Source organism: Thunnus thynnus, chromosome 16, assembly GCF_963924715.1.
Source record: "Thunnus thynnus chromosome 16, fThuThy2.1, whole genome shotgun sequence".
Lineage (NCBI taxonomy): Eukaryota > Metazoa > Chordata > Actinopteri > Scombriformes > Scombridae > Thunnus > Thunnus thynnus.
Window position 1 is genome coordinate 2,715,160 of NC_089532.1, and position 26,542 is coordinate 2,741,701.

A 26,542-nucleotide genomic window follows, 5' to 3' on the forward strand; every position below is an offset into this window, starting at 1 on the left:
AAAGAAAGGAGGAAAGAAGATGAAGGGATGAAAAAGGAGACAGAGAAGAAGGGAGGCTGGAAAGAGAGAAAGAGAGACAGAGTCAGCACCTTGTCTCGTAAAACATGGCCGACTAAACGTCCTCCAGAGACCTTCATCAAAGCCACTGCGTCGTGTGTGTGTGTGTGTGTGTGTGTGTGTGTGTGTGTGTGTGTGTGTGTGTGTGTTAAGCCTGCAGCAAGGTGCTCGGTGAGGTCAGCGGCTCTCAGAAAGGCGACAGACTGACATGTCTGTCACAGCAGGACTTCAAAATCCTCTCAACACTTTCCCCGTTTACAGCTACTGTCCAGCTGTTAAAGGACTATTCCGTCTCTTTCACTTCATCCTCTGCATCTCTTCGGCTTGTTTACACCTTAAAGTATTCCATCATTGTGCCTGAACGCCAGCAATCACACTTTTTTTTAAAAATTTAACCGATTAGGGATAATTCTATGGGTATGTGAGGACATAATTAAAAACAGAAAATGCCAGCTGTAGTCATAAACAATACACATTAAAAAAAAAAACAGCTTAAAAAATGTGTTTGCCGGAGAGAATTTCACTCGCTGCTGATCCCATTTTGGTCAAAACTTTAGGGAAACAAATCATCCAAAGCGTTTAAAATGACACTGATGAAGGAGCGCTGCAGCTACAGATGAGAACAAGGTGACTTTTCACTCCTGATTGGCTGAGACGAGGGAATGAAAACGCTAGCGAGCCGAGACATTTTTACTGCTGCCTTGTTAACAGAGAGGAACAGAGGAAGTGTGCAGTTTAAAGCTGTCAGAGGGTTTTGTTTTTATATATATATTTCAATTTTTGCTTAATGTCAAAATCACACATCGGTTACACAGACTCTCACTGAGAACTAAGACATGGACGACAATAATCCAACATTATTATTTAGACAAAGCTGTCAGATGTTTACTGAACAGTCACGTTCATATTCATGTGGACAAATGACAGACGCCACATTAACTCAACCCTGATACACCTGATACACCCGTCCTGCTCGTGATTTATCCTCATCACAACACTTTGTCTGAATCACTCCTTAAACAATCCTTAATCAGGGCGCATTCAGCTGGTAGAGCAACCAAACACTTCATTTCTTTATTTAGCCTAATATGTAATAAGGTAATTATTCAGAGTCCAGATTATCCCCTATAATAGTACAGGAGAACCCCCGCCAGGCCAAAAAATAACTTCTTAAATGTCAAAATAACATCAAACATCAATTCATTGGCAAATCAATAGCTTTTGGGAGCGGCTGAGCAGCGCACGTGAGTTAATATCTGTGTCGTTGCCTTGGAAACTGCAGGTAGCGTAACTCCTTTTAAGTAAAAGGGCGGAGCGTAAGTGAGTGAGTGGTTAAGCGAGAGAGCGAGCGGAAAGAGAAAAATAATGGTGGATGCGAGCGGAGCAGCAGGAAAGGGTTAGCAGCAGGAAGTCGTCAGTCTGACGGTAAATGTACAGTGTGTCAGTTAATAAACGCTGCAGCTTGTCAAGACCAGGAAAAGTCTGTTGTTTCCCCGACTGCTGGAAAAGTGAAGCTCCAAAGTTAGCAACAATGGGTTAGCCTCACCTGACGACGTTAGACAGAGAAACAGAGAACGGAGAAACGTGGAGCTGCCTAAAATCTTATGTCAAAACACCTTAAACAGTTCTGATCAACCGTGACATCAGAGCTTATAAAACCTTTGTTTTTGCCAAAATTAGACTGCAAGTTTCCATAGCAACAATAACCTTAATTAATTTATCCATGAAGTTTGCCAGATATACAAAAAACATGCAGCACATGATGTCAACAGTTTTGATATGGACTACTACTTCAACAGAAATTAATAAAAACCTTAAAGATTCCCTCCAAATCAGTCTCAAGCCAAAATGATCCATGTCTGTCTTTGATAAGAGGCCAGTAATGACGGAGCTGGCAGAGGGAACAACACTCCACTTCACATTATTACCTTCTTACTGCTCACACACTGAAGTCCACTCAGACGTGGTCACTTTCTTTGTCACTAGCTTGATATTTCACTTTGCTGCTCGTGTGTTTTTTTCAGTGCGCTCACATGTTCGCTGCCGGCATCATGACAGAAAACATGAGAGAGAAAGAGAGAGATTAAAAAAAAAGAGAGAGAGAGAGAGAGAGAGAAGGGCAACATAAGGGCTTTTCAAGGCAAACTAATGGAAGACTGGACTGCTCAAACACAGCCACAGGACACACTCGCTGCCTCTCTCACACACACACACACACACACACATTTACACACAAGCCCCATTAGACCAGATGACTGCCTTGGAGCCAGGTGGCATAGCACTAGCCTCTCTCTCACCCTTTTTTCCTCTTTTTCTCTGCACAGTCTGCCCCCAAGACACGCACACACACAGTTTGTAGCATGCTAATTCATCTAACCATCACCACATACACACACACACACACTCCATCCTGAGTGTGTCGTAGCCTCCAGCCCGGCTCAAACTGGCCTCGTCTGTCCCCCTCGCCTTCAGGTTAGTTGCAATTGGACAGGGCCCCAATACTCGGCTGCACACACACGCTAGGCGCCATAACCAATCGCCTTAATCTAATCCTTGCGTTGGCCTCTCACTTAAAGTGATATAAAGACAGGAGGGAAAGAAAGAGGAAGAGAGAGAGAGAGAGAGAGAGAGAGAGAGAGAGAGAGAGAGAGAGAGAGAGAGAGAGAGAGAGAGAGAGAGGTCCACACGGAACCGGCTGAAAACACTGTTCACCTTTTAAAAACAACGTGCATCCACACAATCACTCCTGTTGTTTTATGTAAATATCTCTTAGTAAAGCTGCTAAATCTCAGCTGGTTAAAGCTCTGTTCAGTCACTTCCTGCTCTCTGTCTGAACACAAAACATCTCACAATTAACTTCAGTTTCTGTTGTCAGACAACGGAACTAAAATAGTGAAAACTGCCGAACTGAATTATATAAATATAATGAAGACAGAGAATATAACAAAAATATTAAATTTGTCATGATTGGAAAAGAGGAAAGCAGCAATTCATCATATTTGACAGGCAGGTAATGTATGGTGTGATTTTAAAGAGCTTGAGTTTATATTTTAATCACAGATGTGTTGCCAACATATAGAACAAACCTGTCAACTCAAGTAGAAATAAAGATTTCCTCGCAGCTCACAAATAAAACAGTGACTGTTGCTGCTTCACTGACACGTCGATCACATCCCTGATTAATGATGACAAACATACTGACACAACTACATCCAGTGATCAGCTATACTAACATTTAAAACCAGTGATTACAGAGAAAGTGAGAGGCATCACATTTAACTCAGGACTGTAACAGAAAGGAGTTCTTATTTATGTAGCTTAATATCACAAATTTGCCTCAGAGGGGCTTTAATATCTGAACAGCATACATCCTCTATCAGACTCAGATCAATCGATTAATTGATTGTCTATAAAATTTCAAAAAGTAATGGTAAAAAAACTGCCCATTCATTTCCCCAAAGACCAACATGACATCTTCAAATATCTTGTTTTGCTCCACAAATAGTCCAAAACCCAAAGAAATTCAGTTTATAATAATGTAAAACAGAGAAAAGCAGAAAATTCTCACATTTGAAAGGCTGGAAACAGAATTATTTGGTGCTTTTTTGCTCATAAACCACTAACACGATTAATAAGTTATCGAAATCACTGCAGACTGTTTTTCTTTCAATCAACTAATCAAGTAATCGACTAATCGTTGCAGCTCTGGAGGAAACCTCAGAACGGACATACAATAGATGTTTTATGTACAGAATAAAGCAGATATATGAACGGTTTAGTGTGGTCGTAGTCACATAAGGTCACATGGTTACTGCTGCAGCCAAAAACAGGCAATCACATTCATTTAACTTAACTACAAAGGCAGCATCACAGCCACTTTACTCTCTCTCTCTCTCTCTCTCTGGGGACGATCAGCACACAGAGAGAACAAACAAATGAAAAGGAATACAGAGGGCGAGCGAGGGAGCGAGCGAGGGAGCGAGGGAGGCAGAAAGAGAAGAGTTTGCCCAGAGGGAGGGGCCGTCATGATGAAAGAGGTTAGACTCCCAGCTTCACCTATTCACCAGTAAAAAAAAAAATACAGAAGGAGAGAGAGAGAGATGGGGGGGTGGAGGGGTGGGGGGGGGTAATGGAGGAGTGGCTGCTCAAATATTCAGCCACGGGCACAACACACACACACACACACACACACACACACACACATTTTCCTATCTCTCTGTGTCTCAGAGTCGGTGACCAGGAAATCCACAGGGAAGAGATTAAGACTACAGGCTACAGAGCAGGATGTAATATTGTGTGTGTAAGTGTGTATGTGTGTGTGTGTAAGTGTGTGTAAGTGTGTAAAAATTAAAAAAAAATGTGAACGAGAAAAACCAGTATGTGCTTCAATTTTGAAGGAAAAACCGAAACCGAAAACTGAATGACTTTGAAACATCCAAGAACCTAAAATTAGGTTGTTATGTTGTCACACACACACTATCAGTGAATGTGCATGTAGTATATGTATGTGTGTGTGTGTGTGTGTCCAAGTGCCAACATCTTCTCTAACCGCCGTCAACAACCCAGATGCAGCCTCACCTCAGTGCGACCACACTTACCACAAATACACCCCGTCAGACACACAGTCACAGTTTTTTGGGTCTCACACACACAATCACACACACACACACACACACACACACACACACACACACACACACACACACACACACACATATAATCTGCCCAGAAACCACAGGCAACACAAATAGCTCCCATCAGCTCTCTGCATCTCAGCTGGTGGTTTTTAATACATGTGGTTAAAAATCAACCAACCGTCGGCCGCTGAGCCTCCAGTTCCTCAATCTAACTGAGGGAAACAAAAATCAAACACCAGCCGCGCTGTGACTCATATTTGAAGAGACTATATCTCAAGCTGTGACAATAATGCAATGAGCTTCAGTTAACTGTTAAAAAAAAAAAAAAAAAAGTCAAAGGTCATAGACGCAGGTTTGCCAGAGGACAGGTTGATTACCTGGACCAGCAGGAAGTTCATCAGTTAATCGCTGCAGACTGTTTTCATAGAACCGATACTGGAATATTTAATGTAGGACACCTGCTGGGGCTGAAATATCACAAAACACCCTGAGTTTCACTGAACGCATCCATGTGAGAAAATGAAATTCACCGCTGACCCGGATATAATCGTAAAAGGTCGAGATTTTCTACTCTGTGATTCAGTGGAGGAAAAAAATGTAAAAGAAGAAGAAGAAGAAGAAGAAGAAGAAGAAGAAGAGAGACTTACAGCTGAAATAATAAGTATCACATCAACATATGACAACAGAACACATCCCATCATATATCTAAATGAGACTTAAGAAAATATGGTGGCCTGGCTGGTCCAAAAAAGCAAAGCAAAACAAAATAAAACCCCAAAACAATAGTACAACTGAGCAAAATCACCAAAAAACTAAACTTAATTTACAAAAAACTGCATAAGAAGCTTCCTGTCATCTACATTTACACATTAAATGATTTACTGACTTTATGCTCAACCAATACTACTATTAGCATTGGAGCTAAACCAATAAACCAGCCAGGCTGATACAGTAAATAGGACGATGCTAGTTTATCACAGTATCAGCGTGTATGTCAGGCAATAACCTGAAATGTTAGTTTAATAATGTCAAAGTGTCTCCATTACATAATTTGTCCAAATAAGAAAACTAATAAGTATATTTTTTACTTGTAAAATGTCCCACTTGGTATATATCTGTGTCACAATTCTTTTAAAAACAAACAAACAACAGATTCTTATATTTTGAAAAGAGATTCTCATCAAAAAAATATTCATTCATGTGATGTGATCTAAATGGTTTATCATTGAGTTACAAACTGCTTTATGTCTTCTAAAAACTATGAGACTCAGTGGAGTTTTTTGGAGTTTTTGTTTGTTTTGTTTTTTCGCCAGTAGACATGAATTTGCCCGGGGCGGCGTGAAATGAAGCGAGTAAGCATCTGCGTGAAAAAGGGAGAGAGACTTGGGGGGGGGGGTCTCTGGTGAGTTCTGGGATCCGTCAGAGGAACTAAACACAAACACACAGACACATGGTCGCTGTGTCAGTCGCTACATATCTTACAGCTGATGTACAGTTTCTGTTTTTGGCTGTTTTGGAGGCGAATGAACATTAAATGTTCTGGTGGTAAAATACACGCGAATGACAGGAGGATTTTACCAAACACATGAGAACATTTAGATTTGTAGATGTCTCTTTCTGCTGTTAGGTTTGGTCTGTTGGTTGTTCACACACACACACACACACACACACACACACACACACACAGATCAGACGGCGACACCAGTCCCATCACGCTGCTGGGAGCACTGGCCTGCACTGACCAGGGGAACAGGAAGCTCAGTCAGTGTGTTTCCATTGGACATGACGTCAGTCCAGCAGCCAGCAGGAAAACAACACACACACACACAAACAAACACACACACACAGACACAAAACAAATGGTGAGTGTAGAGAACGGGACGCATGCCAGACGCCAATCAATTCTCAACTTGAGCTCTCTCTCTCTCTCACTTTGGCTGATTTCTGATCTGTCGTACTGGACGGCAGAGAGCTGCAGATCTAATAATGAGAAGTGGAGAGAATGATTGACAGGAAAGAGTAGAGAACACAGTATGTTAAAATGATTCCTCATCTCCTGTCAGTTGTGTTTTTATAGCCTCTTATATATCATTCTGAACTCTCGCGGTCCAACCTTCTGTGTCCTGCGCTGAATGACTACCTCTCCTCAAGTACGCACTCTATGAATTATTTTTTTTTAATAAAAATCTATTTCACTCCCGATGAAAAATCCCTCTATTCCTCTACAAAGTCAGGAGCGGTGATCTGACTTCAAAGCAGGCTGAAAATAGCCAATAATCAGCTTTTTGTATGGAGGCTGGTTGACACGGCTGCTGAATAATTCTCCAGCAGAGCTCAAGAGTGGAAGTTGAAAACCAGTCCGCTGAGGGTTTCCCCCCTGGCTGCTCCACAGCCGGAACAGCTGGGCGTCGGTGAAATCTGGCACCGTTACACTGGGCTGAGGTAAAATCTACATGTGCAAAACCGAGTCACTGACACGAGAGCTGATGATATCTGTAATGAACACAGAAGATAACCAGAACTCACTTTTTTTTTTAAAGTAGATAGTGAAAGGCGTTATTTAAATGAAACACTATGGAGTTGCAAAGTGTGAGTTATTTCAGTCACTCTTGGTTCAAGAAATGAAAATCTCATTTATTCTTCGTCATAGACGACGTTACATGATTCACAGTTTGAGCTCTTCTACAAGTCTGATCGCCATGAAAGAAACTATCCCGGTTATGAACATGATGAACAAGATGCAAACGGCGGCGCTGTGTTTGTCCGCTACATTGGCGTCTACCAAAGAGTAACTTACACACATACAAGATAATACATCGGCGTTGTGGTTGTTCCACACAAACTGTTATAAACTGACTTTTATTCAGTTTTAAGCCACATTTTCATGATAAATTTAGGTCGCTTTTAACTATATCTTTTAGCTGGAAGAAGGATTATAGTCATTGGACGTCTGGATCTGAAGTTATCGGATAAATAAACTTAGCAAATGTTAGCAGCAGCTCGGCTAACAGCCCCTCCAGGACGTCCGGTGGTCGAAAAACAGCTGAAACAGCTTTAATTAGTATTTTTAACGATTTTAATCTGCGTGTACGTTTGTTTTCGGAGAGGAGGAGACCTCTGCGGATAATTCGGCTCCCGGGAGAAACCGGCCGAACGTCTGGATCTAAAGTTATAAGAGAAATAAACCGAACCGAAGTGTTAGCAGCAGCTCGGCTAACAGCCCGTACCAGTGGTCGCCAAACATCGTCGGAGAAACACTGATTTTTTTTTTTTTTTTTTAGGTGAAACAGCTTTATTCAGTGTTTTTATCTGTAATCTGCGGGTCCGTTTGTTCTGGAGAGGAGGAGACCTCTGCGGGTAAAAACATCCCGAATGATTAACACTGGAGTAATCCTATCCCGGTGAAGCTGGTTATTTAACAAAGACAACAACTCCCATGATCCCTTGCTACTTTACACCGTCATCACGCTCCGTCTTTTGTTATTGTTTTGATTGAGACCCCTAGCGGCTGAAATTACATATTGTGCGTTTAACTACAACTCCAAGTGAAAACAGCCAATCACTGAGTTTAGGATTTGGTCACGTGTTCCACTAACGGCGAGCGGAGAAAACTGATTTTATAATCTACATCGTTTTAATTTCTGGTTCACTTTTGAGTGAATTCAGCAACTATGGCGCCATGTTTTGTCTACAACTGTAACAACGAACCATTTTGAATGCTTCTAACTGGCTGCTTCTCCATAGCAACAGCAGCATAGGCTCATGGGTAATGTAGTATTCTTAACCGTCCGCCAAAATCACAAACAAAACAAGATTTCTCAAAAACAAAGCTGAAATAATTGAAAGTGGTGGTGATAATATAAACCTAAAGGATGGTTACATTATCCAGGAGAGTCCTTAGTTTTTATGTTCAGTAACATTGAGGAGAATTTCAAGAAAAATGCGCAATAATCACATTTTCACACTCCAGAGGCAAAGAAGCTGCATCATTAATCTTCATTTTGATGAACTGATGGAACATTCGTTGGAACATTTTTGTACATTTGTCCCAATCTGTTGTTTTATTGTTTTGTTTTTGCAATATATTCTACAAGATTTAACGATTTATGTACAATCCATCTCAATCTGTTGTTTTATTGTTTTAATTAAAAGAACGCAAGCTGTGTCGTAAATCTCTACATCGATTAACTGATGTGAAACTAATCAGGAGTATTCATTTGGAAAACGTCTCAATCTGTTGTTTTCTTGGTGTTTACAATGTGTTGTTTGGTATTTATTGGCAGTAAAGCATCTCTAAATTAAAATAAAAGTTTGTTCTGTTCTGTTTAACGAATGTTTAATTCAGTCCAGCTATCAGGGAGTTTGGTTAAGAAACAATTACACAACCAGAAAGCAGGAGAAATTAAAAACTGAAATGATAAATTACATAAACAGACATAAAATGGCAACAAAAAAATATTTTTAAAAAAAAGAAAAAGTGAAATTAGCACTAGCACACACTTAGCAAACTGTTTTATTCAGTCAAATAGCCGATGGAAGTTCTTTTTCAAAGAGCAAAGAAGAGAAACTCTCCTCCCTGGATCCATCCCCCTCCTCACATTATACTAAGTGCTGAGGAAGATAACAACCAATGGGACTTCCAAATGCATCAACATCAAAAAGCCATTTAATCACTGCTCTGCCTCTCTCACTCTCACTCACTCTCCCTCCTTCCTCCAGCTTTTCGTGCCAAATACCATTTCATGTCTCTGGGGAGCAGGAAACATTTAATAAAACTTCTCTAATCGAGTTCGGCGGCGGAGCGCTGTGTGGCCTCACTCGCTCGCTCGCTCGCGCAGTCGCAAGCCGTCTGTTTGTCCTCTGAAAAAAACCCTCAGTTTCCTCGGGAGGGGTTTTCTTTCTCTGAGACCACACTGATGTTTTGAGGGCTTTTTATGTAAGCAGACCTGACAATAATTGACACTATTGTGCCTCTTTACATTTTTTGGCTTCAGGCCCAGAGGTTGCCCAAAAAAAAAGTGAAGTTTTAAGGATTGCCAGCGGTTCCACGGAGAGCCGGATGGTTAAATTTGGCTGAAATGGCATTCGCTGGGAAGTTTAAGCAGGAGTTCACTGATCACTTGGTTATAATCCGCATGAACTGGTGCAGACTGGAGCCTGGGGCATGTGTGTGTGTGTGTGTGTGTGTGTGTGTGTTTTAGCCATTTTAAAATATCAAGATATCAGCAATTTTGGGTGAACAAAAGAGCAGTTTGGAAGAAGAAAACAACCGAGCCACAGACTCACTTACACTTTGCTTTGCAGACGCTTTTCACTCATTTTTGAAGCAGTTTCCCATGAAGACAAATCCAACAAAATAAGCGTTTTTCATCATGATGAGACACACAGACGCTGTTAGATTTTTCTAAAAAGAGCTGGCTGGTGCAGTGATCTGGTTATTAAACACTGCTGCTGCTGCTACTGCTGGTGCTGCTGGTGCTAAAAAGGCAACATGGTTGGCAGATAAAATATGAATTTGAATCAGTGAGCACTCACACTTAATTATTCACTCCTGTGCTGTATATTAATAAAATGGTTTTAGTAGGACTTTTCGCATCAGAGGTTTAAAAAGGTGAAACTATCTTTATATTTTTCTATTTTGATGCCAAAACGTTGCAGAAAATCAACGTTTTTCATCTTAATTTTACCTTCATCAGCCTCCGAAACAACACTGACTGACTATTAAAATTATTTTACGGTTAACTGCAGGGCTGCAACTAACAATTAATATCATTATTGATTAATCTGTCGGCTATTTTCTTGATTAATTGCTTGGTTTTGTCTGGACCAACAGCCCACAACCCAAAGATATTCAGTTTACTAAACCAGAAAATTTTCACATGTGAGGAGCTGGAATCAGAGAATTTGGACATTTACTTCTTAGAAATAACTCAAAACAATTAAGTTAAAAAAATAAACTTTATCTGTAAAAGCAAGCGGGACGTCCATGTTGTCTTCCCTCCGGGACGCCGTGACTTTTCGTTAACAGGGACGTCTCCTGTTACCACGGAGCCGCTCCGCCACCTGAGACTCTTGCCAGAGGAAAGCTAACAACATGTCATTTTTTTCAAAAAGCTACTTCTGCTGCGAGAGTTGTCTTTTTCACACAGAGAGAGAGAGAGAGAGAGAGAGAAAGGTTGTTGAGTGCATGAGCTGGAAACTTTTAAGAAGTACCTCACGTCACCTTCTCATCTCTCTCTCTTTCTTTACCTCTTCTTTCTTTTCTGAAGCACTTCTCTCTCTCTCTCAGGAGTATTATCAGGTCGCTGCTGCTCTGACCCTTCACCTCTTTACTATCGGATGCTAGTAGGAATTGAATTTTCTCCTGCATGCCGCGCTCGCCGCACGTCACTCCGGATAACAGTGAGAGCTTAATGCTGAGAGATTTGCGCTCGACCTTGTACAGTCAGGTAAAACTGTGGCTGTTTAAAAAGCCTGATCCTCTGACTGCTGTATTTTGGTGAAATGTAAGGTCAGGACCTATCGCTGTGCTGTAAAGGTCACATATACACACACACACACAAAAAGATGAAGCAGTGAAAGGCTTCTTTTAGTCCTTCAGAAACACGCAAACACTCCTTTAGATACAAGAAAGGTTTATGTATGAGTATTGATCCTCCAGACACGTATACAATCACTGTTTCCCAACACAGAGAGAAATAACACGTGTGTTTCTCTGAGGCTGAGGGTGGATTTATGTCTGATCACTACACTCTTTCAACACATTTCTATTAAATGTAAAATATATGTCATAAACCGACACCCGATCTAGAGCAGCAACTAACGATTGTTTTCATTACTGATGAATCCGTTGATTATTAGTCGTTTAGTTTATAAAATGTCCAAAAATGATGATCACTGTTTCCCAGAGACGTCCTCAAATATCTTCTTGTGTCTCGACCAACAGTCCACAACCCAAAGATATTCAGTTCAGTTCAGTACTGTCATAAATGACCAAAGAAACCAGAAAATATTCACATTTAAGAAGCTGGAATCAGAGAATTTGGGAATTTTCTTTTTTCTGATGAATCATAATAATTTGCTTGTCGGCAACTAATCGATTTATCATCTAATGGTTGCAGCTCTGCTTGTATTTACATTAATAAACGATGAGATAAAAAATTGTGAACAGTAAAGACAACAGCCTAATCAATCATTATCAGGTTATATACACACGTTTTACTGCAACAAGCTTTAAAGTTTCCTATTTGACCAGTTTGACATATCGTCTTGAGGTAAATTCTGCTCAGCTGATGATCATCCATCGTCTACTTTAAACTGCTGTTTTAACGTTGCACATTATGTAATAAAATGAATGATAATGCAGAGAATATCTCCTGTTACTCAGCTGCTGTTGTGAAGATATTTTCTTACTTCACTTTACTTTTATTGATTTGTTTTGCTTGCGTGTGTTTGTTTACAGTCCTACATTGTTGCAGAAAGTTGATTCATACATCCTTATGTGTTTCTGTGTTTCTTCCATATCTGACCATCAATCAGTGAGTCAACAAGACTGAGTCAGAACCCTTGGATAAGAAGATGCTAATCAATCAATCAGTCAGTCATTTGGTTGTTTCTTATTGTTTAACAAAGCTTAATGTAACCTAACACGTCTTGTTTTGTCCCAACCAACAGTCAACAACACAAAGATGTTCAGTTTATCATCATAGAAGAATCAATAAACCAGAAACTCTCCACATGTTAGAAGCTGGTACAAGACAACTTAGCATTTCTCTTGAAAAATGACTCAAAATCATTAATCAAATATAAAATAGTTGGCGAAAACATTTCTGTTGTTTGACTAATTGATTAACCAGCTAATCGTTGCATCACCACCACACGATTAATCTGCCCGATTATTTTCTCTATTAATTGCGTTGTCTATAAAAATGTCTGTTATCAGCCCATGATGACGTCTTCAACAGTCCAAACCTTTAACATGATCAGTTTACTGACACATCAAATCCTTCAAATCCTCACATTTAAAAAGCAGCAACAAGTAAATATTTGCCATTTTTCTTTAAAATAAAAAAAAGTTGCTGATTTACTTCCTGATGATCAATGAATACACTAATCGTTGCAGCTCTAGTGAGGTGTAATACCTGCCAGCAGCACTGAAACCTGCAGTAAAAAGAAACAACTAGAAGCAGCATCAGCGCTCTGAACCGTAATGATGTGTCTCGCCTTGATTAGATGACTCACCTTGGCCGTCAGATTCAAGGACGTTGTTTTTCTGGGTCTCGTTTAATGAGATTCAAAGTAAGGTAAAAGACAAAAGAACACGTTTAATTTATAATCATGTCAAGCTGAGAACTCTCAGTGAAAGATTGTCAAACTGAATATTTGAAGTCACACAGAGCCGAGGCATGTTGACTAATTAAAAAAAAAGTGTTTTCAAGGCCACACGTTCTTTTACAGAAGCCTTTGGTTTAGTTTCCTTAAATCCACAAACCTTCAAGGGTTTGCAAGGCCCTTGAGAAGCCTGTTAGTTGTATTATTATTATTATTATTATTATTATTATTATTATTATTATTATTATTATAATATGGTGGCTGGAATGCAATTAAAATGATAACAAGCAGATCTCTAATAGGAAACAGAGACACCACATACTAAACACAAACGTAGACTTAATTAGCCGAGAAAAATGTTGATTTGTCGCCATAAAACACCAGAAGAGAAGAACTCTGTGTACAATCCAGAGCGGGAAAATCACCCTTCCTCCGTAAACGCTGCCGTGAAGCCCCTGAGCAAGGCACTTTACCACAAACACACCCTCCTTCTGTCTCACCCGCGGTCACTCATTTAGTCTCGACTACAACAACAGTCTCATTTCTTACACAAACCCACCGAACACACAGAATCACAGTTTCACTTCTCCACACTTTCAGCAGCTCACACACACACACACACACACACACACACACTTTTTAGTCTCTCACACACACATTAAGTCACAGTTTTTTTTTTTTCCTCTCACACTTTCTGGTCTGAGAGCGCAGGCACCACAAATAGCTATCATCGCCTCTCCGCCTCTCGGCTGGCAGCTTATTAAATGCGGTTGAACCGAACCGACCGGCGCGTCTGGCGTCCCGCAGATTACAACCAAAAAAAAATCTAAAACAGTGACCGTAGCGGGGCTGCAGCTGAAGATCGTTGTCATCGTGGATTAATGTGTCCAATATTCTTCTGAATGATGAGTTTAATAATCAATGAACTGATTAAATGTGAATATTTGCTGCTTCTGTTTGTCTTGTCTGTTCACTGTCGATGCTTTAAACTATTTTCAAACATGTTATAGAACAAACGATTGAGAAATACGCTGCAGATCAACCGCTTATGAAAAGCAAATCATTAGCTTCAGCCCTTTTTCTGATTGATCAATTAATCATTCAGGTCTATAAACTGGCCAGAACTGGGATGAAAATTACCATCTCAAGTTCCCAGAGTGGAACCAAAGCTCTCAGATGTTAAATGCTTTCTAAACACAAGCAGCTGTGCGAGAACCAGTAAAAGAAAACGTACTACGGTTACTATCTTCTGATCCAAGAGAAGGTTTCGATGATTACCAGTCTGTTCCTGGTTCCTCCTGCTCTGGACACATTTTGCTCAGCGCTATAAAAAAAATTCAAAAAGTATTGAGGTTCAATACCCGGCTTTACTGTCACAGCTAGACCACGCTGTGAGTAATGCCTACCCTGCACTTCCCACAGATAATCCGTCAGACAAACAGTACGGGTGGCCTTGCCACATTATTTTTCTCGGACTAATGCAGTTCTTGTAGTTGCCACTATTCTCTCCCTGTGAGCACTTGTTCAGAGAGGAGTGTCCTAACATTTTGACTTCTGCCTCCCCTCCTCCTCCTCCCTCCTCCCAAAATTAATGTGACAAGTGTCTGGTGGGAAAAACAACAACACAGTGATGTTTTAATAATTCCCATCAGGACGGCCTCTTTTCTCCGAGGTCAGAGGTCAGAGGCAGAGATTTAGTATCTTACTTTAACAGAATCTCTGCAGACAACAACAACAGTTTTAAACCCACAGAGGGAGGGTCTCTCTAACCGCTGAGCTATCACGCCAACACCCCACTAACCCCTTACAACCTCTGTGCACTCCAAAGACGACCCCACCCTCTGAGCTATAAACTCAAATATGTTACACAGACAGATTATAAACCTCTACCTCTCTGCTCTCTAACAAGCCTGAGAGGTCTCATCAAGTTGTAAATGCTCTTAAATTGTCTTGGATATGAAACACCTTACACAACACACAAAGATGTTCTTGCTGCGGCTGGTGAGAAATGATATTTCAGAAAAAAAAAAAAAAAAAGAAGAAGAAGAAGGGAGGAGAAAAGCTGTTAAAATCCACCCAACAGACCGTCTGGACTTAGAGGGTTTTCACGGCACTGGCCATGAAATCTCCGATACACTGCTGTCAGCTGGCAGGCGTCTGCGCACACACACACACACACACACACACACACACACACGCATGCACGCACATACAGCGCTGGGATTAATCCTAAATTTGGTTGGCAGCCACCGACGGGCTCATGTAGATCCAGCTGAATATCAAAACATATTCGGAAGGGATTTTCAGGACAGGAATTAACAGCCCCGGAATGAAAAGAGCTCAAACGACGGTACCTTCAAAAAAAAAAAAAAAAAAACACAGAGCCCAACACTTGTGAACGCTGGGAGGAATGCAGGAAATACCTCTTTTTAATGTAAGTACTATACATTTGCTGCACATATGGGTTCAGATGGAGGAGGAGGAGGAGGAGGAGAGGAGAAAGGGGAGTGATAAGACATGTGTTTCTGGTCTTGTGGTGAAGTGAATTTTATGTTCCTACATTTATGACAAAGCAACTGTCTTCAAAACAACATCTAAATACCTGAACACACAAAACACACAGCAGCAAAAGCTCAACAGGAAACATTACGTCTTTCAGCGAGAGCTCATTCAATGACGCTAAACACGCAGAAAGAGTACTGGACCGTGTGAAAATACATTATGCAACAAACTCATAAGATATTAAATATGTTTGAAATATTCATTTAGGTGGTCAGTAGGAAAAAAGTAACACTTTAGGTAGCTGCTTGGGTCTTTAATAAGCAGAGCGACGCCTTAACATTCTCACTTTTACCTTTAACGAAAAGAAATATCAACCTTAAAACGCTCAGAGACACTTTGTATAAAGCGTCGGCCGCACAGTGTATAAATATCCATCAGACTGAACAATGACCTCACTGAGGAATCTCTCAAACTGTGGGAGAGGCGTTCTTTACGACAGCTGGGCACAAAGCCAAGACACATACCCAGCATGCACTGCGTCACCAGTTGGAACTGCACATGTCCAAACAGGCCCGTCTGTCTTATTATAAACCATTATTTATCCTGAATAAATCCTCTGAGGGGTGTCTGCTCTCTTGATAAACCCCTCTCTCTCTCTCTCTTCTGCTGTCGGCTAATTGAAACAGTTTCGGTGGAGATGCTGGGGGGGTGACGGGTCGAGCTCGAGAGCATTTTAACAGTAGCTTGTGAAGTCTCAACCACTGTGTTCGCTGTTTTGAATATGTTTTTTCAAGTGAATTGAAGTGTGCTTGATGAACTGGAGGTTTTTCTTTGAGTTTTCCCTCTTTAAAATACCTTTTTTGAATTAGAAACCTCGATGCTGGCTAATGAGAGGGAGTAATGACACTGCTGAAAGCTCAGATTCTTATATTTATCCACGACAAAAGGTCTAACAACCAAAGATGCTTCAACATTCAGTAGGCCTTTGTACCAATACCAGAACAATACTTTTCCTAAGTTTGAGGATTATAAAACCTTTTCACATTTAAAAACATATTCCAAACTTCTCAGTGCATCAGTTATGTCGTCTTAATAAGCAATAAGGACACATTGTAGGACTGGAGAGGTACGTCTACACTCTTAAATACAATCATCACATCATGCTGGTGCTGTAACTTTTCCTTCTCTTGCGTACACTAAATTAACGGATGGCACGTACACGTGTAAATCTCTCTACTGCCGTTTCTTAATCATTTTTTTTGATCTCAGTAATCTTTCACCATGTTGTTTTGTAGTCATTCCAGCAGTGCTTTGGCTACACATCAAACGCTGTGCCAATAAAGCTCATTGAATTGAAATTGACTTGTATTGACTGGCGGCCTGGCAGGACGACCGACAGACCAGACAAAACCTGTTTTGGCGAGTGACATCGGAGCTGAGAGGCCAAGTTGCTTTAGATTCATACGCGTCCCTCATCCCACCTTAAATAATCCCCCCGTATCCTTCCATCCTTCCATCCCAAACACAAAGCTCTTACATGTAGAAACAATCCAGCTGTACCTGAACACACAGGCAGAGAGACAAAAAAAAAGAAACAAAGCAGCAGAAAGAGTGGGATATAAGTCAGAGACAAGAAAGAGAGAGAAATATGATGAAAATCGATGACTCACCTGTGCGCTCGATGTAGTCGACGCACTTCTCAATAAAGAGTGGGATGGGTCGCTCCAGGGTCACCAGGTTCTGCAGGGGAACGCCAAAGTAGTTGCTCTCCCAGGTTCTCCGGGTGGGGGGGTACAGAGGCTTAGGGGGCTTGGAAGATTTCGGCTATGGAGAGAGGGAGGGAGGGTGGGGGATGAGAGAATAATAAGAGGGATGAGATGAGAGGAAAATACAAGGTGAAGGAGAATGGGGCAAGAGAGAGAGAGAGTAGGAAGGATAGAGGGAGAAAGATTGTTAGTAGGAGGGAAGGATGGGAGAGGAAAAAGAGACAGGGAGGAAGTGGAGAAGAAGAGAAGAGAGAAGGAAAAGGAGAACAGGAAATGGTAAATTTAAAAGATGACATTGAGGGAGGGGCCGGAAAGAAGAAAGAACGAGGGAATGATGGACCGAGAGACGAGAGTAGGAGGGAAGCAAAAGGAACGAAGAGGGGAGGAAAAGAAATAGAGAGAATGAGGAATAAAAGAGAAGGAAACAGGAATGAAAGAGGAAAGAGGACAGGAAATAGAAAGTTTGAGGAGGGGGGGGGGTGAAAAAAGTGATAAGGAGTGAGGAAATTGGAGACAGGTAGGTCAAGGAAAAATAAGTTTTAAAGAGAAGAGGAAGAACATGAGGAGGAAGAAGAGGGAATTGAGAAAAAGACATGAGGGAATGCAAGAAAAAAAAAGGGAGGAGGAGAGAGGGTGAAGAGGAGGCAGAACATATCAGAGGAGAGAAAGAAGAAGAGGAGGAGGAAGAGGAGGAGGAGGAGTGCAATCAGGGAATAGATCAGAAAGAAAGTTAGTGGGATGAAGGGAGAGAGCGAGGGAGGTTCATGTGGAGGAAGACGAGAAGAAAGAAGACGACAACAACAGACAAAACCGTTATTCAAGACCGAAGCCGGAAACAAGTAACAAGGTGCCGAGGTGGCTTTGATTTCCCACACTCCTCTGCGCTTCAAAGTGTTGTCATGCCTACAGCGGTTCAGGCTCTTCTCTAATTGGCCGGGACGGCGACTAAACACCTTCCATTTTGTACCTTCTGGTTCTCCGTTCACTCTCCTCTGATTATCAAAGACAGTTTGAATGTTCCAACAGTGCCCTGCATTCATGACGCTCGTGTAGCGCCGACGGCTGTTTCTCTACTGATTTGCACACTATTATCTGATCAGCGCCAGCGTGCCGACTCGCATGCATGTGTCCGATTGTGTGTGTTTGTACTTGGACTGCAGGAAACTGACAAAACATCATGCTGTGATTATTTTGCTGAACACTTGTGATTGCCAAATAGCAGCGCTGTTAACAGCCAGACTTTTTTTTTTATGTGCATTATATTTCTCAGGTGACATTTTTAATCTAAAGCGGGTGCTGCTGCTTAAGATTTGCAGCAAGTTTTTTAAACGATGCTCAATTTGATCTATAAAAACTGGTCATGTGGAGGATCCATCTTGAGCAGCACTGCATTTGAAAATGTAGTTCATACTGTAATTTTTGATTTCTGTACTGTTAATCTCTATTGTGACTGTGTGCTCGTGTGTGTGTGTGGGTGTGCACTGTAGCCCTCTGTGTGCCTTTACCTGCATTTTAAACATTCAAGCTAACATGCTTCCTCGTCTGTATTTGTGTGTGTTTGTAAGTGAGCTAAAGCATGCTAATTTAACTGACGAGTGTTTGTTAATTTGTCTTGGAAGTCTAATCTGCAAGAGGTTGAGTATATATTGTATGTGCTGTATGCTGGCGTCTTATCACAGATGCAGCCTCTCCTCTGAGGTTATACAGAGTCCTGCCGTTTCTAACAGTGTGTCTTTTATCAATCTTTTTTTATCGATTGTCTGGGATCTAAGGTAAGGTAGAGAGGCTCGTAAATTATTTCAGCAGCGGGGTCGATCGATCAATTATCAAATTAGTTTATTCTCACCATGAGTCCCCGGCCTGTTAAAAGCAGAGATCTGCTTATATCTCACACCCACACACGTCTGCTTACACACTACTATACACAATCACTTCTGCTCTCATTCACGCTCCCTTTCTTGTATTCAATGCGCTGAAGCTCTCTTTCAGCCACTCGACAACACAAGAAAGCTTTGGCTCTGTATCTTTGCTGTCTTGTTTCTGTCTGACTATAAAACACTCTGTTTGCTAAAAGCAGTTGATAAAATATAACCTGACATTAAATCTCTCCAGAAGTAACATTATGACTACTGGAGACAAGAAAAGACTCACCTTCTTCGGTTCCTTTGGCGTCTTGGGCGTCTTCTTTTTCTTCATCTTCTTGTCCTCCTGCTCGGGATCGGAGGTGATGGCGGGGTTATCTATTCCGCCCTTCCAGGGGTCGGCAGGTGAGAGCAGTGGATCCTCCTCGCTGCCTCGGTGGGCTCTTCCCTTTTTCTTTTTCTGCGTGGCGGGGCCGGACTCCTCCCCGTCGCTGTCGGAGTGGAATCGTCTTTGGTAGGCTTTTGTCTTGCTGAACAGGATTTTAGAACGATGTTTGTATTTTGACGGCCGTCGTCCAGTCTGAGACTTACGGTCGAATCCGTTCTCTTCCTCGCCTCCTACATGGAGACCGTGTAACCCGCCAAATGAGTTTCTTATTTTGACCAGGCGGCTGTGTGCGTCATCAGGCACAGCGTATATGTCGTCATTGTTGAAGCCCCTGGACCTTAGCAAGGTGTCCACAGGGTCTGCATAGTTTTCCGACGCCTCCACGTCCTCCGTGTGTGTCATCGGGCCACGTGGCGTCCTACGGTTGCTTCGCATGCCAGCCTCGATGGTTTTGAGCAGGTTGGGGTCCAGCTTTTTGACATTAGGCTTGGGGAGCACTGGTTTGGGACGGACGGGTGGAGGCACTTTGTGGTTGCGTTCATGGTCTCCAACAGGTGTGCTATGGACTGGGTACTCATTCCCCTCGAGATCGATCCGGTACTTGGCCCGCTCGCTGGGAGTGGGGAGAAGCTGCACGTCATCACCTATTGGACTGTAAGGTGGGGGGGCTTCGTTATCATCATCAGATTCTGGGTAATAGGTGTTGTAGGCCGGAGAATGGCTATGGGGAGATGTGGGGAAGACATCTTCACTAGCACCAGTGGTGCACTCCCGTGATGAGCTGTCGAACAGGAAGGAACTCTCAATGTTCGGCTTTTTCTCCAGCACTTCATTGAAGAAGGGTGTAAAAACCTCTGTCTGCCTGTGATACTGTGACAGTGAGTAGAGCGCCGTAAACTTGGCAGCAATCTCTGTGGCAATGTGCTCCCCCTCCGTCATCAACTCCTTGATGGCGTCATTCTCAAAGAAGTCCGCCTGGCTGTCAGTGATTGCCACCATCTGGACAGGGATCACGTCCTGCACTTCGGCCAAAAACGCCCGCAGGGTTGCCATAGAGGCCTTACGTTTGGCAGAGTAGACCAAAATGTAGCCATGCACCAGTTCATCTTTGCGGACACCGATAGCAGAGTGATAGGAAAGGACAGTGACCTGGATCCTCCTCCTGCTGTCCCCGATGATCTTGTCCAGTATGAGTGTGTTGCTCTGGCCTGGCTGCCCTGCACTACAGCAGTGTGAGTCTAGGAAAGGCGAGAGGATGAGGTCAACGCTGAAGGGATCCCAGCACATGGCGCACATGACTATCCTAAGGTCAGTCTCTGACATGTCTTTGATAGAGGGAAGTGGGGCCAAGACATCAAAGTTATGTTTGAGTCCCTCCAGCACTGCTCGGAGACCCTGTTTAATTTGGAACTCAGTGAATTTCCGTGGAAAGGCCCCAGAGGGGATGTCAACAAAGGTGCACTGCAACTTGTTTGCCAGCTGCTGGCCCTGGTGCCTCAAAATGGGTATGTTTTTACAAACACTGTCCCTCTGATTGGCCAGGATGAGGATGAATGGTAGTGGCTGAGCAAACCTATCTCTCCTACTCTGTGCTATCTCTGCTCTGATCCTGCCTATGCAATCTCCAATACAGTTGAGGGACTCTATGGAATTGAATACACAGAAGCAACCGTGTGGCTTGAACGTGGAGACCCACGTATGGCTGAAGAGCAGCGTGGAGTTGACATCCACGGGAAGAAGCTCCAGCTCATAAATTTTACCATCCAGGGTGTACTCGTCATCCGTAGACTGAGCTCGGATCTCATTGGCGAGTTCCTGTGCGAGACCCTCCCTTCCCAGGAGGCAGAGGTTGATCTTATCGATGTTGGCACTGTTGTAGTAGAGATTAGAGCGTCCGTGGTCGAGCTGTACCAGCCTGTTTGCTAAAACCTGCTCCACTTTCATATCCACACAGTTCTGCCCGCTCAGGCATGTCTCCTTCGTGGGATGGTAAACAAACCCAATGTGTTTGAGGAGAAGCGACTCTCTATCTGGGGCAAGTTTCTGCAGCGCTCTGTATCTGGGCTCCTCGTTCAGCACACTGTGAATTTCGCTCATCTTGTCATAGCTGGGGGTGGCGTTCAGATCTAAGTCATAGAATAGCTCAGCATGCTCAAAAAGCATTTCCTGAAACTCCTCTTTGGCCCTTTCAACTATTTCCTGCTGGTGTCTACAGTAAACATCCCTCCTATCTGATTCTGTGATATACTTGTAAGCTTCGTCCTCCATCACAAAGCACATGACTTCCTCCCATGGCTGCCCTGGACTGATAAAATGAACCCTGTCCAGCGTCTTCTTGAACCTCTCTTTCATCTCCCCCCTCCTCTTCTCTGACAGCAGGTGCTGTACATGGTTATGGTAAATTCTCTCACCATCGGGTGTGCTGAGGAGGTCAAAAGGTATCCTGCGGTCACTATTGTCGATGTGGTCCGTTTCATCCCATGGCGTGTGTTCAAGAACCACAAACCAATACTGGAAATCAGGTCTGTTCCGGATCAGACTCTGCGCCTCGGGCCATGTCAGGTGCTCAACCTCCTCCAGGTGATTGAGGAGGTTGTTAAGGGTTTTCGGCAGCGTTGTCAGGTACTCTTCCCTCCTCCTCTTGATGTGCTCCTGCTTCAGTTGTGCAATGTGCTTTGTGAACATGTTTCGGCCTTTCCTGGAGCCCTCCAGGGTAATGAACTCCTCATAGTCGGGTTGACCCTTCAGATTATTGATCACAGTTTTCCACGTGGTGTGGTAATCTCTCACTGCATGCACCATCACTTTCTCAAATCGATCTGTTACTGAGGCAACAAGCTGCCGTTGGATTTTATAGGCCTCCAGGTATGGCACAGTTTTTGGCTTCCCCCTTGTTTTATCCAGATGCTGGATGAGTGCGTTGAAGCTGAGCTCCACGTTGACGTTAGCGCGTGCTGATGTCTCAATGAGCAGCAGGTTCTTCTTGCTGGCTACAAAGGCCTGAAGGTCCCTCAGGTGCTGGTCCACACATTCATCACATTTTGTGGCAGCAACAACAATGGGCTTCTTTGACTTAACAATTTGGGAGTAGAGGCTGTTGACAAACTTCATTTGGTCATCAAACTTCCTATTGCAGCCCTTGCTGACATCGATGCAGAGCACAAAGCCATCGATGTTCAGCTTCCCATCAGGCATCTGCTTCTGGTCAAAGTCCTGCTCCAAGCCCAGCTGGTCTGTGCAGATGTACATAAGCTTCTCCGCCGACTGGAGCTTTGTTGCAGCCGCCCGTTTGGTGTACGGCTGCAGGTTGGTACTCCGATGCGGAAGAAACGTTTGATCATCAATGAACTCTGTCTGTTCAATGATTTGGATTTTACAATCCAACCCATCGTCCCCTCGATGGCACACCTCCCCCCAGTACAGGAAGTGGTCATTATTAACCACACGTCCCCCAAAGTCTATTGTGCTTAGCACTGAGGTGTGCTCTGAGTAGTAGCTGTCCGCATCAGGACGCACATATCGATTGCACAAACAGGACTTGCCCACACCACAATTTCCCTTCTCTTTCTCCGTCCCCGAGAGGCCAACCACACTGACGGCGAATGTCGGGGGGCGCGCATCCTTGTTCTTGGCCATTATATCCCCCCGCTCATCGCTGACTTTGTCACTTCCAGGAAAAAAGGTCAAGATATCATTCCAGTTCTGCTTGTCAGTGGTACTGAGGCACTTTCATTCTGATTTTCCCTTAGCTGTGCTGAATCCCCCTCCAACTCTGAGTATCGCTTTCACTTTCTATCCTGGGTCTTCTTTATGCTGGGATAGAGCAGCCGGCTTCTCCTTTTATCACCTGCCTGCAAGACATGGAATTCACAATTAGGAGAAGATAGAGATTAAACAAACAACATATTTTGCACTGATTTGTCCTTAGAGCACTTCAATCACCTTATCACAAATAATATAATTAGCTTTTTGTTTCTCTGCATATCCCTCTGAGACACACATGCACATGTTTGGATGGTGACTTGAAACAACAAATCAGACGCGTTAATCTGGCATTACATGGAGTTATCAGAAAATTAGACAAAGTACACATTATCACACCTGCACAGGACAAAATAATCCCTCCTAAATGATAAACGCTTAATAAAAAGGTTTTCGATTGGCACTTTCATGTACTTGTGATAAAAGCGCTGGCCTGAAAACATTACCATAATAGGTTCATAACATAAAAACGTGATGAGAAAGTGTCCTGCATTTTTGAAAAACAAAGTGAGATTTTGTTTTAACTGCAATATCAAAACGTCCTTTCGAGAAGACAAAAATCAGTCTAACTTATATAACAGAAAGGGAAAGTAATTCAATCATGGACCATGCTCGGCAATGTCACTTTTCCCCTCGCAGAGAAAAAGAAGGGCTTTCAACCAATTTGTGCCGAGGCAGGATAAAAATGGCATGCAACTCCAGCCCTTTGACAGCCACTGACCTAGAAATGATTTGCCTCGCTGTGAGAATGAAACAGAGAAAATAAATCAGTTCACAGATTTGTTATCATCATCGGCACAACCTAAACGTGACTGAAACGTGTAATCCTGATTATTCTGCCTGTCCTTCTAGTAATATATTTTTCCACTCCGGTCCTGATTAGCAGTTTTGATTATCTGGAACAAAATTATCTTGCTGCCTTTTTAACATCTCACATACACACCTTGTCTGTTCGATATCAACGAGCGAGTGAAATGAAATGTTTCACCTCTGACTAACAATTACTGACTGTAAATAGAGTAGAGTATTAAAACTGTGCCAAATGCCCACATATGATTGACTGTGCAACCTTTCTGTCAGCATTATCTGTAACTGTCACAGTCAAATAAGCCTGAACCCTTCCATGACCTAACTAGAGGCAGATAACTGATAACTGTCGAGAGAATTGCACTCATTGTTGTGTTTTACAGAACGATGGCAATCAGCCAGTGAATTTGCCTGCGTGAGCTGGAACTGCGAGCTGCAGCACGACGGCATGCTGAGCCTGAGAAACTGCACCAGAGTAGGAATTCGGTCCACTGACAAGAAGGAATGAGATTTCCCCTGACTGTTTACAGAGGCCAAGGTGATGATGTCACCTGTGCGGGGAAGGGCTTTGTGCTTTACAGTAACCTTAACAAAAACACTTAAAACAACCAAGATACAACCCATTTTCATATTTATACAACTACTGATACGCTTGTGCATCATCTGAGAGCCAACTAGAGGAAATGTGCCCTCAAATGTTTTGTCACCTGATCAACTGTTTGAGCCTCCGAACAAGAGCTGCATGTCCCTCAAAACACACCCAGAATATAAGATGATGTCAGTGAGTAAACCATCCAGCAGGTCCGTCAGGTTTACATATCAAACCACTCTCCCTTACAATAGCTACCGCGCTGCTACGTAAGCCACACCTGACCGTGAGGCAGAATTATCACGGCATTTGAGCAGGTAAAGCGCCACATGTGCACATACACGTCGAGGTGGCAATGACACCTGCTGCCATTAATGCCTTTAGGGCTGAAACTAATTACTATTTACATTACTGATGAATGTAGTGATGCTGTTTTTGTTTATTTTAGAGAAATTATTGAATTAAAAAGGCAAAATGGGACACTTGTCCATCACATATTGGCACATATAATGTCTTCATACTGCTTGCTTTGTCTGCCAATAATCCTAAATATTGCATTATTATTATTAAACAGTAAAAAGTGTGCAACTCCTCACATCAGTGACACTTCAGCTAATAAAAATGTGGAAACTTTACTTGGCAGATGACTTAAACCATCAATTACAGAAGCTGTAATCTATTAATTTCCTGTTGAACGACTAACCAACTGATTATTACAGCGGTACATTCCTCCTCTTGATTCCCGTCCAAACCACAACATTTGGGAAGATCAGTCACCCAATTCTGAACATCTGCTTTGCATTTTTGTCAGCCAATATGAAAGTCTATATTCGCTACTCTGTCAACAGACAGACTCAATATAAGAATCATAAAGTATGTGTCAACCAGCATGACGTGGGGGGAGTGGCGGCAGCGCTAGCCAGTTAGCTGTACACTGCTGCACCTGGATGGAGGCCTGTGGTCTTATTACTGCAAACAGCCCACACTACAGCACAAACTGTATCTGTGCTTAACTAAAAGTAGCCTTGTGCATCATGATTAGTCTATTCACTGGTGAGGCTGCGGGGGGGGGAGGATTAAGGTATCACTTGGCAAGCTGGTTTTAGAGATGACTAAATGTTGTTAAGCCCTGAAACACAAGAGAACACACTGCCAAGGATGGTAAACCTTTGAAAGATAAACCCCGAATGGATTTTTTTTTTTTTAGGTAAAAATAAACTTTTCTTTTTCAGGCTACATCACAAAGCAGGGCTTCAACAGAGAAGAGCGTCCCGTCTACTTTAAAATGAGACAACACTGACTCATTATGTTTTCCCAAAAGAGATTCTGATCTCAGGCGCAGACAACTCTCCTCCCACAGGAGGAGATGAATCAAAACGTACCAGCACAATCCAAACTGCCTCCTAAAAAGCAAAGTGAGAGCTTTGCAGGGCCAGAGGAAAACTGACTCTCCAAACATCTTTTTCTCCTCTTAGTATAAATCATGATAGAGCAGACCGGTGGCGACTAACTGAGCTCGCCTCACAGGATTTCTAGGTGCTCGCTTTCAAATTTTTAAATCACTACCTGTCACTGCCATTTTTTCAGCTGCCAGATGTAGAGCTGTTTTAAGAAAGATTCCAGCTTCTCAAATGTGGATTCTTCCTGGTTTCTTTCCTGGTTTCTTGACGGTAAACTGAATATCTTTAGGTTGTGGACTGCTGGTCGGGACAAAAGACATTTTAGCATGTCACCTTGGACTTTTGGAGACAGTGATCAACATTTCTCAGTCATTTTATAGACCAAACAACTAATCGACAGTTGACAAAATAATCAACAAATTAATCAATAATGAAAATAAT

The 26,542-nt window shown here is 42.6% G+C and overlaps 1 protein-coding gene across 1 annotated transcript in view; it reads right to left on the reverse strand.

Moving 5' to 3' along the window:
• Positions 1-26,542, reverse strand: part of arhgap5 (Rho GTPase activating protein 5) — a 58,697-nt gene that overhangs the window by 28,396 nt on the left and 3,759 nt on the right. Inside the window, exons 2-3 of the mRNA XM_067613265.1 lie at positions 19,445-23,394; positions 17,198-17,351 (exon numbers count right to left, since the gene is read on the reverse strand). Coding sequence (XP_067469366.1) covers positions 17,198-17,351; positions 19,445-23,179 — 3,889 coding nt within the window. The 5' untranslated portion in view covers positions 23,180-23,394. The remainder of the gene's footprint in view (positions 1-17,197; positions 17,352-19,444; positions 23,395-26,542) is intronic.